General features: G+C 38.0%; 1 protein-coding gene across 13 annotated transcripts in view; it reads left to right on the top strand.

The window, feature by feature from the left end:
* kctd9 (potassium channel tetramerization domain containing 9) overlaps window positions 1–13,208 on the top strand; it is a 189,986-nt gene extending 176,778 nt beyond the window's left edge. For all 13 annotated transcript variants that reach the window (XM_087144849.1, XM_087144853.1, XM_087144852.1 and 10 more), the window contains 3 exons: window positions 2,691–2,796; window positions 4,603–4,736; window positions 7,128–13,208. In XM_087144849.1, coding sequence (XP_087000975.1) covers window positions 2,691–2,796; window positions 4,603–4,736; window positions 7,128–7,244 — 357 coding nt within the window. In that variant the 3' untranslated portion in view covers window positions 7,245–13,208. The remainder of the gene's footprint in view (window positions 1–2,690; window positions 2,797–4,602; window positions 4,737–7,127) is intronic.
* The last annotated feature ends 239 nt before the right edge of the window (window positions 13,209–13,447 follow it).

The raw sequence follows: 13,447 nt of genomic DNA, 5'->3' as shown, positions 1-13,447 counted from the left end.
GTTTTAATACCAGAAAAGGACAAAAATGGTGGCCATTCCGCTATGTATCATGGGACTAGAGGGTGCACTACAGTTGATCAGAAGTTCTAGCGAATTGAATCAGATGCCAAGGAATTTGAATATTTAGCAACTGTTTGAGTAGGTATTCAATAGCAGACCTTACCAACATTTCTGTTTGGGAGTAATCTTGATGAAAATGAATTCTTGACACGTTACCTTGTTGGTACTATTAGATCATACTGCCTCTTTTGACACGGTGGATCATAACATTCTTTTGATAGACTACAATCTAAGTTTGGTGTATCAGGTACAGCACTAGGTTGGTTTCATTCATCTCTTGTAGGAGTCAGCATGTAGTTATGTGAGGTATTTTGTCTGATGATTTCAATCTTATTTGTGGGGTCCCATGGGGATCTTGGTTGGGTCCGTTACTCTTCATTTTACTCTCATCCAAACTGTTTGATGTGGTTAATTGTCACCTCCCCAATGTTCACTGCTATGCAGATGATACCCAATTATATTTATAGTTTAAACCTTGCAATTCTATTAATCAGGATAAGGCTGTGACTGCTATGGAGAATTGTATCCATGATGTTAATAGACAGTGGATGTTGCAAGATAGATTTATGATGTTAAGACTGAGTTTTTTATTATTGGTACTTGACAGCAGTTTGCTAAATTCAATACTCTTGACCTTTCAGTTGGAAATGCTAAGATATCCACATCATCGTATGTACGTAATTAGGGATCATGGTTTGATTCTCACCTATGCATGGATCAGCAAAAATATGTTCTCTGGCATTTTATCACATTCGTGATATTAGGTGTGTAAGAAAATACTTGACTAGGAGTTCCTTGGCTGTCTTGGTTCATACCTTTATAACCAGTCTCCTCAATTATTGCAACAATTTGTTTCGTGGTCTCTATCATTCACAATTAGCCAAACTACAAAGAGTGCAGAATGCAGCAGCCAGGCTTGTATGTGGTGCATCATCATGAACTCATATTACCCCAATACTTTGTCAAATGCACTCGTTGCCAGTAGGATTTCGTGTTCAGTTTAAAATATTGTTAACATTCAAGGCTCTTCGTGGCATAGCTCGTCGATATCTCACTGACCTGTTAACCATCAAAGTCAATTCTCGATACTCACTGCGGTCAAACAGCAACCTCCAATTAAAATATCCTCAAGGTAGAATGTTGAAACACCAGGGATGACCGGATGAGGGCATTGTCTTATGCAGCACCATATTTATGAAACAAACTTTGTTCCGATATCAAGACAGCTCAATGTTCGAACATTTATAGAACTAAACTAATACACATCTGTTTAAGGCTGCTGCTCAATGATTTAGCTTCGTATTGTGAAATTGTAACGTGGATATTAAGTTGTTGCTTAGTATTTTACAATGTATTTGCCGTTTTTAACTTTTATCGCATTTTGTATTAATGTACTACGCACTGGAACACAGTATGTGGAATCTGCACATTATAATTGATTGTTATTACTGTTATTAATTTGGAAAATGGCTTATGTCTGGCATCCCAGAAAAACATTATATTTAGGGGAGAGTTCTGAAGTCATGCACATGGTTACTCTAAAGTTAAATGGAAGCAGTGTCATGAGTATGCCCCTTGACAGCCTCTTAACTATTGCTGTGCTACATCACTTCAAACATGTTGTAGTGATTCACAATTATGCCCAACCCCAAGCATTAATTTGCCTCTAAGAAGCCAGCTTAATTTTCACATTACAGTTGAGAGCTTATGTGTGGTACCCTTTGGTTCGTCTTCTCTTCATTTTCATTTGCAGCATCATATAATTGTGTATTTTGACCCTTAAAGTTTCATAGTTATTTATACTCAAATCTTAAACCACATGGCCTGTTCAAAAGACCCCAAGAAAACATTGAGTCCCCATGCAAAGGAAAAACTGTGTCTTGACTGTTTTTCTGTGCTTTGAAATTTGCCTATCTTTGTTGCCTTGTGGTGATGTACTAAATTGTGAATCATTTTATAGCATGTGAATAGCTGACTTGTCAAAGATTAAAACACCCAACTTTCACTGATGCTCAAGATTAAGACTGTAGTTAAATAAATTACCTTATACTTATGTGCCACTGGTTTGTACAAGATTAACCCTCTCAAAAGAGCCGGATTATTTTGGCCCATCTCACAGCTGGGTGGGGAAAGATTGCATCCCCCATGATGTCTCGGCTGTGCCACGCTTGAGACTGTCGTTTTCATTATAAACTTGAAGGCTGAACTAAATCAAACACATGGTTTTGTTGTTACGGTTATTTGAAGTTCATGTTTACATGTGTGTTAGCCCATGTACATTGAGCACTGCAGTCGAAAAAGTATACATTTTGGGCTCACCTGTCTCAGCAACATATACACTGCACAAGAACGGTATGTTTGATATTTACACAGTTGGTGTCAAACTGACCAAAAAGAGTTACTCTAAAAACTCCTAAAGGCTCAGCTCCTGAAAAAAATGCACTGTGGCGATATTGGGAAAAATTTTTTTGGGGGGGGATGTATTTTCCCCCAGTGCTTTTAGGGTTAAGAGTAATTTAAATAGCCACAAAGTAAAATGGCTTGTCAAAAGCAACAAAATTGGCTTGTTATTCTGTATCACACACTAAGTGAGCTTAATCTGGATGTATCACTTAATTGCTTAATTTTAGGGTGCAAATCTGCAGGGTGTTCGGATGGTGCTTGCCAACCTTGAAGGTGCTACATTAATAGGGTGTAATTTTGAAGATCCTCATGGAAGAAAAGCTAACCTGGAAGGTTGGTGTTATTTCAAACCTTGAATAGAGGTAGCAAAAAAATACACCTCAATATGTTTTTTGAGATATCGTTATTCAAAGCAAGGTCAGGTATTAAAAGTTTCAGTGTCAATTTTAGTCTACGCAGCAGGCAGTTATCAGTTGATTGAAATGAATAAGCAGTCTTTTTTTCATTGAATTTGTAGTTTGTTCTTTTACATTGATCTAACAATTGTTCCATATGATATTGACAAGTTCATGTTAACGCCAAGGATTTTTACCCCTTTAAACGTATGAGAAATCGAGATTTTTGACGATACAATTGCGCAAGTACAAACAACTCTCTTGATGATAATTCGTCTTTGTACTTCATTTGTCTATCAAAACAAAATTTGTAAATTGGTATTTACAGGTAATTGCCATTTCAACATTTTGTGAATGGTTCAAAAAATCAATTTGCAAAGACTAATATACACATTGTTTGGTGTAAGCCGCAAAACTCTTGAAAGAGACTTTCAAATGACTTGTATGCACATTTTTGTTGTTATAGAGAAGAATTTTTTTATTAATAGAGTTTACAAATATACTGTAACTGTGATCCATGAAGGCTGATTTTTTTACCAGTATAGTTGGACGAAATGTTTCGCACGAACCATGAAAATAAACAGAGCCATTGGGTGGCCAATTATGTTTATCCAAATGATAGAATCAAAGTTGCTGTTACCAATGTTTGACACACTTTAATTTTGCTGTTCCACATGTCAAACTGGAATAAATGCCAGTTGATAATTCAGACAAATGCAAAAGTGATTTACATTGTAAAGCAAATTTGATGATGCAGCAAAATATGTTTAAAGGTGGTGTACACCATTGGTAAAATCCTCCAAATCGAACTATTGTATCATCCTGAAGTATCTTACTTGAAAGAAAGTACATAAGAACCAATAGTCTGTGAAATATTTCCGCCCAGAATGCTGTAGTCTTTGAGAAAACATAATTTTTTTTTTCAATGGTCGGCCGTCAAAAAACCATTGTGTAAGAGTTCATTTCACTTCGCACATCACATTCTTCACTAGGCATAGTGGGAGTCTCCATTAATGAACGGGTAAACCGAAAAGCAGCTAAAAGTTTGGCGACAGAAATTCACCAAAAGCATTGTAATGATAGGAAATCCTAAAATGATAGGAATCTGAATGTAAGGTGTAAAGTGGAAAATTTTCTTAACGAGCAAATGCTCAAAATTCTAAATCACCCCTATTGCATAATGGTATGATCCAAATATGGTGGCTGTTCTGGGCAAAAAGTATGATTTCCACACATTTGACCCTCTGTGTTTCAAGACATAATTTCTTCTTTGCTTATAATTATTAATGAATCAACTAAGACTGGAGTTTTTAGACTTTCTTGATGTGTAAACTGACATGAAAGTGCAGTCATTAAGTATGCAATCCCGTGCGCATGTGCATTATCATAGGCCTACTCGTTCATGGACACAAGGGACATTTTTTAATGAATCTGCAATGCTACATTGTCTAGGAGGTGCATTACTCCAAGGTAAATTCACAGGTTACTCCTAGCCATTGAAAACTGCGTGATCGGCCAATCTCGTGAAATTACGACAAAAAACCAATGGTGTTCACTACCTTTAAGCTGAGATGTGTTCAACTTTTGCGAATGCATTGAGCAAATATTGAATCCCATGTCACAATTCTGCATTTGTGTTTGCTTTCAAGCAAAGTGTGTACATGTACAGACCTTAATGCGGATTCTCTGCATGTAACAGTTGTAGTCCAGATTTATAAGATCAGCCTATTTTGGTTATCTGTAGGTGTCAACATGAAAGGTGTCAATTTAGAAAACAGCCAGATGGCTGGGGTGAACCTCAGAGTTGCAACTTTGAAGAATGCTAACCTGAAGAATTCAAACCTTAGAGGGGCAATATTAGCAGGAACAGATCTAGAGGTAAGTCTTGTAGTATTCTTGATTATTCTACCAGTGGGAGTGGAACATGAACTACTGTATTGTGTTTTGGTCCCACTTTGGTCTTTTGCTATGACGGATTCTGATTTATGAGGCCTGTATGCTGGAAGATGAGTTTCGGGAGGTCTCCTTGATCAACGATAAGGTCAACTTGCCTAGGGTTAAGAGGACAATTTCTTTTGTTAGGAAATTCAAGACTGATTTGGGGTGTCCCTACAGTGTATTTTGGTCTCGTCTCCTAAAAAAAGGTGAGTGTATGTTTTCTTAACCATGGGAGAACAAAGATATGTCTGCACTAGATATGTGAAACAAGTGTGGGTGTGTTTTAACACATGGCAGCTATCAACTGACAGACTTAGGTGAAAACAGTATAAAATCTGAGTACTGTACTGATTTGTTGCCTGTAAAATATGTATATCATTAAAATCAATAACTAAAAAGTGTGCTCTGGCCCTGGTTTCATTGTTTTTACTGTCTGCAACCCGTGATGAACCTCCTTGACAGTCTACACACAGGATTTTATGGCAAGCAGACATTGACGATAGAGTGCTTTAAAGCATAAACATTTAATGTCACAAGACTCTTCACCTGATGACGTCATCACATCAGGTCAGTTTTCATATGTGAGACATCACTTTCTTGCAATCTGTCAAGTTTTAACCCAATCGGACTTGTACTTCATGAGATATACGGCTTTACATCGTGCACCTTTAATGTCACATGAATTGTCACATGATGACATCTTCATCACATCAGGTCAATGACTCAATGTACATAGCCCTCCCCTTTTCAAGATATCTGCAAGGTTTGAACCCAATGGGACATTATTTCACAAGATACAGTGCTTCGAAGAGTGCACCCTTAATTTCACGTGACTTGTCCCTTGATGAAGTCATCGTTACAGCAGGTCAATGTTTGTCTAATGCCCACCCCTTTCCAGGTATCTGCAAGGTTTGAACCCAATCAGACATATACTTCATGAGATATACTTATTTGAAGGGTGCACATTTAATGTCACGTAACTTGTCACATAATGTCATCATCACATGAGGTCACTTTTGTTCATGACACTTCCCTTTCTAGATACCTGCAAGGTTTCAACCAAATTGGATGTGTACTTCACAAGATATAAGGCTTTGAAGTTGGTACCTTTATTGCCATGTCACCTGACACCTGAGAACGTCATTCACATGATTTTGTTCTTGGACCCTCTCTAGCTGGGGGACTAAGAGTGCACACCTACCTAATACATGGTCAGTCAGATTGAGAAAAGTGCCAAAGACTGGCTGTTTAAGAAATGTTCACCAAATCTTAAAGGGAGCATGACACTATAAACACTGCGTCTGAGCCACTGACAAGTTCAGCCAAAGCCTGACCTAGTGGTCATTAATCCCCCTTTTGTTTGGGCAAATCTTGCAACGAAAGACACCCTGTCTATCACACAAGCTGGGCCAAGTGGCAGTACTAGTTAATCCGCTGCTCATCTATGTGTAGCTCATAAACCCTCTCCATTTTTCCAGGTGCATTGTTCCTCAATTGCATTTCCACTGAATTTCTTTGTGGAGCCGATCATCTGCAGTATTTTGCTGATTATTCAGGGATGCATGGCAGTTGAGGGCAAAATTCCTTTGCAGGGCACTGTTCTAAACACAACTCCAATAAAGTTTATACTTTGAGAGAAAAGAGTATGTTTTGTAAATGAAAGAAAAATATATACCAAGAAAATATATGTCAGGATCCTAACAAGACAGATGGCATGCCCAGAGCTCTGTACTTTTCTACCCAAACCTGGATCACATGTGTTTTTTCCCTGTCCCACCGCTAAATCTTTTTTCTTTTTATGCCAGGCATTCAGAAAATGCCAAAAATATTAATTGCCCGCATCCAAGCATTTCATTTCTATCCAAACCTAGACCACATGTGGTGTATATTTTTACCCAGCCCGACTGCTTAATTGTTTTTATCAGAGCATTCAATACAATGGCACAACCCACCAAAATGTTAATCAGTGCCAAAATGTTAATCAGTGTCAGCTTTTCTTTTTTCCCAAACCTGTACCAAGTGTAGTGTTTATTTTTCCCCCATCCCACCAATAAGTCTTGTTTTATTCCAACCCACCCAAAATATTAATTGTCTCTATCTCTATTTCTTTGCCATCCAAACCTGGACCATGTGTGGTTTTAATTTGTTGGAAATAATCTGTGAGTGAGGTATTATAATACTACATATCACTTGAATATCAACCTTTACCAGGGTGCTGTAAAGATATGTTCATTTTCCATGTTAAGACTTGTACACAATTGTTTTATTTAAATAAGGTTTCATTAGAGGCTGCAATACAAAGAAGAATTCCTGCTTTTTTTCCATGCACAGAACTGTAATCTGACTGGCTGTGATCTTCAAGAGGCTAATCTACGAGGGGCAAATGTTAAGAATGCAACATTTGAAGAAATGTTGACACCACTCCACATGTCTCAGTCAGTGAGGTAGATGAAAAATGGTAGACTTTGCCTTGTAAATGTGAATAGCGTATTTCCAGGGAAAGTCTTGTTGTGCGTAGTTATCTTCCATTGCACCTTTTCTCAGCTTCCTTTTGTTGTGTATTAAAAACACAACTGTCACGTATTGTATAATGCAGTACATACACATGTACCACTAAAACACTATTATCAGCTCAGCTCAAATTTTTGGATAATCATAGAGGAAGAACACAGAAGGAGGTGCAACTCTGGTACTTTAAAGTGTTCAATAATTGTCGCTGCTGAGTGAGACTGATAATAGAAAACATTCCAAAACTGCCTGATGACTGCCTGCATCTTAGCTAGACAAGCGGGGCCAGTAATATCCTAGTGATACTTGTAGTGTTTTGCTTGAAATTAATTACAAATTATTGCCCTGACCAGGAAATAGAGAGAGAAAAATCCCTGATATTAGACGCGCTTTTGCCACTGTGAATAAACTTTAAATTTTGATACACTGTTCCATTATCCATGCAGAGTTTGCAATTTTATTCCCCTCCCTCCAATACATCAGTTTTCGAAGACTTGGTACAAATTTGACTAAAACTGGCCAACAAAATGTTGACTACTGAAAGCTAAGTTCATAAGGAACAGATTGTGCTATTTCATCGGAGGGAGTGATCATGAAATATCGAAAAATATGCTTTGTACAAATGCCATAATAAAAATAATTCAAACAAAACACGAAATCTTGTGAACGGGGCAATTTATTCCCAAAATAACTCCAGAAGAAAGCGTTCGTTAAGGGCAGTGACTGCACATGTACATTTAGGGCTCATGGTATAATACAAGCAACTGCCTAAGCATTAATTTTGTTATGAGATCATACCAAACACCAACAAATGCATGAATATTCAATTTCCTTTACCACGGTACACAAAGTTTTAACCACTTTGTGCCGGGGTACCCGGTTTTGGGCACATAGGCTTTATACACAAAGCCGGGACGAAAGAGCTGGGCCTTGTAACAAAAGACTGTACTCAGAACAAAAGACTGAGCTGCTGGGAATCGCCAACATTTGTTTCAGTCATCAGTAGTGGAGGAAATCCATTATTATTTGAAAGATTATACCTCTGTTTGTGGCATTCAGCGCGAGAGGTTTACGACTGGGGACAAAAGTGCTCCAGTGATGAAACAATACAATATCGCTGCATGCTAATCTGGCCCCTATTGAAAAGATGTCAGCAGCGCACTGTGCTGGTTTCGGGAACAAAAGAAAATTATATAACACTGCACAATCTGGGCTCTTTTTAAAAGGTGGCAGGCCTGGCTTAAATACTCAGGTGTCAATAGATGTTGTCTGTCAGATTAGAGTAGCCACCAGGCAGTCATTCATGTGGGTGTAAACTTCCTGTAAACGAAGTTATAAATTTTTCAAGAATTTTGAAAACAGAAAAAATTGAAAAGTCACCCGGCCCAGCAGAATCAACATGGATAAATGGGCCCAGCACGAAGTGGTTAAGGTTCGGATTATCAGTAAAAAACTGCTGATAATCAGGGTTTCAAGATTGTGAAACAGATAGTATGTAGCAAGCACTTTCTGCGCTCTGGCTATGGACATACCGAGCATGCCAGAAAGTGGTAATTGGTCAGCTGTTGTAGCCGGGGCAGTTCAAACTCCTTTTGTGTCCTTCCTCTATCTGATAATTAAGAAAATGAACTCCTTAATATGTTGATTTCATTTATTTTCAAGTAGTACCACTGTTCAGTGTCGTGTTGCATGCAACTATAGTGTACTATACTGCACTGAATGTATGGTGCATAAAGGTCTAAAATTTGGGATCATTTTTTTTTTCATATCTTTTACATCTGACCTACATGTATGGTTTTGTAAGTTCAGAACACATTCTTCAATTTCCAAGATTAAAGTGTAAAGTGCAAATTACCTGCCAAACAAATAACAATGGTTTGAAGTCAATTTCAGTTATATTTCCAAGTCACCTGAATTATAGAATGACCCAAGAATAAACACTGTCAACAGTTGAAAGTGTGGAAAATTGTGTTGAATTGAAATGTTGAACTTTCTATGTTTGACTTTTTCTTTTGTGCATGCATTTTTAAAAATCCAGCGTTGTCTGCATGCACTTTGCGAACATGGCATGGGGGAGGAACAGGCACTTTTTGCTCATCACCCAGCACTTGAACAGGCTGCTGGGAATGGCAGATGGCTTTGCACTGTTATTGGCTACATTGTGCAAGACCTGTGACTGCGAGTTTGTCACTTCCTGTAAGCAAAGCATTATTTGAATTTTTTGTTCACCAATGAAAATGCTTTGGCACAGGCAAAGTGTTGGCTGTAATGAAAACATTGCCTTGGTACAATCACAGTGCGGTAACTTATCTTCTCACCAAGTATCACTGATCACCGTCTTTTGGCGATGTATTTCAAATCATTGGTTATCTTGATCCGTTTTGGATGAACGAATAAAGTGTAGTGAGAATATTTTCAGCAATGAGGAAGAAAAAGAAAAATATTGAATAGATAACTGCCGCTTATGTAACGCATTGAGCGAGCTTACATGCCTGGCAGAAATTTACCCACAGTACTCTGCACGTTGTTAGCTACAGCTAACCCTTGTGACATATTTCCTTCACTAAAATCTGTGCAAGGCTATCAGCCCTTCCCAGCACCCTGCTTGAGCGAACATTCCTTTTTGGGAACATGGCATGGGGGAGGTGGGCAAATTGAGCCTTTTCATGTTAAAATGACCTTGCATCTAAGATATTGTTGTAAAATTACTCAACAAGAACTGTTGATCGATTATTAGTTAATGATTATTGGTTATTTCTGGTATTATTACCTGACAGCGCGCTCTGCGATTATTAGTTCGCTCACGTCGCGTCTCCAGCGTGCATTGACAGTGCACAGTCGAGTTACCGCTGCGTGGGCGCTATCAGAACCACATGTAAACAGCGCGCACTTGCTTGCTTGGTCGCGTTGGCGCCCTCTTGCGGTGAGCATGAGACACTAATGTTCGCTACGCGGCATGGTGTTTTGTTCCACCTTATGTGACTTATTAGTAAATGTTATGATGGAATGTTTTGTTCTTAATACTCTGTAAAAACAAGCCCAACCTGTATAACTAGCCCCGCTAGATTGTAGATTGGGAGTTCATGTTCTGACCTTGGACCGTTTGGATCTGTGCCCGGAATTAAACCAGCTGTGAAGTATAGATCTGTGTGACTGCCCTTTAATTTGCCCGTTTCAACGGTGAACCCGCGACAATATTAATGAGCCATATCAAGCAAATAGTATCGTACTTATCATTTGAATGATCCAAACGAAACTTGAAAATATGCTGTCAGTTAATCATACCCTGTATTGTTATATTTAAGATGTTAAATTATATCAAGTGAGACACAGTTTGCAGTGCAATATTATGTCTTGCATGTCAAGTGTTATGTAATATCTTAAAAGTTCTTAAAGTCTGCCACAGAGCACTTCAGTCTTGAAATTGTGACTTGAAATAGAGAGAAATATTAAGCAAAATATGCCAGTCAAATTTTAAACAGTCAAACTTTTGAAAACAAATGGCAAATACATAGTACTTTGTTTCAGGAGCTGCTTTAGTAGATGGGGCCATTAGAAAGATTCCCAAAAAATCTTTGGCTTTGAAAGTTTGAGGGTGATGTCCAGGAGGAAGAAAGTTGCTGTGCCCTCTTGGTTTGGGACATTTCGTATTTGGAAGTCGGAATCAACACAAGCAGAATTTCTGCAAGAAAACACTGTCACATTGTATACATGTTTACATGTATACATGTAATCATGTTTGCTTCACAGCATAGCACTGACAACAATTAAATTGCCCTTTATTATCTCCATCCCATCATTAGATATTTCATTTTTTTCTTTGTCATATTCACTGTGATATTATAGACTGGAAGAATTGCTGTAGTCACCAGGCTCATATCAAGTTACAAACATGTAGCTCAACGTGCCCCACTTTCACTGGCTCAACCACTCCACCGTTGCCACCTTTGCCATTCAATTTAATTGCAGTGTGATTGTATCTCATGCATAGCAGATAAAAGTCTTCATAATACAGTAACCCAATGTTATCAATGAATTTTTTTGATACAGGATGTGTTGTTCTGAATGTGTTTCATTCAAGTTCATGGAATTATGAACACGGTAACATGCACAGCACACAAGTATTTTACAACTTTTTGGATGGCATTTCATATTTAACTGTCAGTAATGTCTTTCTGTATGTATAACACTTCAGAAAAAAAATACAATGAAATTGGAGGTGTAGAAATACTTTTTACATATGATCGCAAGACAACAGCATTCAAAATGGAGAAGACAGACTTGTCCATTGCTTTGAGTCTTAGTGCATGTTAGTTTATGTTAAGCTTTAAAATCACTTTATTACTAATTTTGTTTCAAGATCATACACGACTATTTACTGTACTGCGTAAGGATACTAAATCCACTGTACTGTGAGGTAAAGTAATCAGCTTGCTTTATTCTGCCTTTTCTTCAGAGACCTGAACCAGATCCCAATTTAAAATAGAAAGCAGTGCATATGTGACCCACCATCCCAAAACCAGGCCGAAGTAGGTAACTCCATAACCCTAAAATAGTGGAATCTTCACTGCTCAGATTTTCATGGGAGTTTTATGGCTATCACTACCCGCAAGAAGCTTACAGCAGACAGAATTTGAAAAACAAAAGGTGAAGGAGAGGAATTGTCCAACATCACAAATACCGACTTCAGCCTGGTTTTGGGATGGTGGGTTACATATGCGCTTCTGTTTCAGAAATGATTGGAAAATAATACCTGGGTTTTTTTTAATGGAAATGATTCCATGTGTATGTGAAGTGACTCCTGTGTGTATGTTTGTGCACAGACTCCAAATTCGGGTTTTTGAAATATACGGTACTAACCTCCTGTCTCAGCCAAACCTGGATTTGCTGTACTTCTTAGTGAGGTTTTCATAGTTGCTAATTGCAATTATTGCTATATGTACAGGGATACTGGGTTTCTTGGGACCAGGTAGTTACACATTGAGGCCCCCAGGTGAACACCATCGTAAGTTGGCCCAGTTTACTAGCACTGCTTAACACCTGACTTTGTACTAGAGCTTCCCTCTGTTTGACAGAGACAATTAAGCAGCAAGTACAGCACATGAAAGCTTAACCCAATAGGAAAATAGTGCTTAAACATGTCGTAATGTAACAATATAAATCTCCATGCGTCTGAAGCTATTAGCACATCCATGCCGGGAAATGGTGCCTCAGCGCCAGTATTTTTATCTGCTATAAGCACAGCTTTCATGCTGTTAAGTGGTGCTGTGAAATTGGACCAAGGTCCTTCGCGCTTATTAAATTACCATGTCAAAAACAGAGATCATGTGGAAATAGGGCCTGAAACTTTGAGGGAATAGTTGAGAACAAGTATCAAATGAATATACCGTTAATACATGTAATTATGTAATGACAGAGGACTTAAAAATTTTGGTGATAGTTTTATTTCAATTGTATGTTATGAAGAGGTTATCTCACCACTCACCGGTCAAAAACACTGGTCTCATGTTTTGTCTTTCATCTTCTTTATATTCTTTCAACTTGACTTAATTTGAAGTGCATTGTTGATTAATTTAAGTCAGCCCACATTTGTCAATGATTTCGCTTTATTTTGTTCTAACCTTCATTTCTAACTCCTTGCTTCATCAACATTAAGATGCAGTTTCTTTTGATTGTTCTTTGTGTTCATGATCTTCTAGGTTCCCTCCATGTCTTATCTGTACATGTAGTTGTTGATACATGATTTATGAATTAACGACACGAATTAATAATGTAGCACACTTTTGTACACATGCATTTTAGTAGTGGCCATTCTGTTCTACCATGCTATCAAACTGCATGTATATTGTAGATTGGAAATGAGGCATGATGTATGGTCAATAGACAGCTTAACTACTGCTGTTGGAGGATGCATTTTTCGGTGTTTTATAGAGGGATCCCAATACAACGCTTTTAGCGTCGATCTGCGCACTTCCGCGTTCGAAAACGAGGCTGTATGTGTCAACTTCAATTCTTAATACAATGTTAAATTCAGACTTTTCAAGCTGCAAATTTTTGTTGAGTCTTTCAGAATGACTCAACATGTGAAATCAAAAGAAAAAACAATGGCAATTTACCGCTAACTAACATACCTGCGATGGCCG

Source organism: Acanthaster planci, linkage group LG13 (assembly GCF_054643075.1).
Source record: "Acanthaster planci isolate LZ-2023a linkage group LG13, COTS_SCS, whole genome shotgun sequence".
Lineage (NCBI taxonomy): Eukaryota > Metazoa > Echinodermata > Asteroidea > Valvatida > Acanthasteridae > Acanthaster > Acanthaster planci.
The sequence above is the reverse complement of the archived record's forward strand: the minus strand, read 5'-3'. Positions and strand labels throughout refer to the sequence as shown.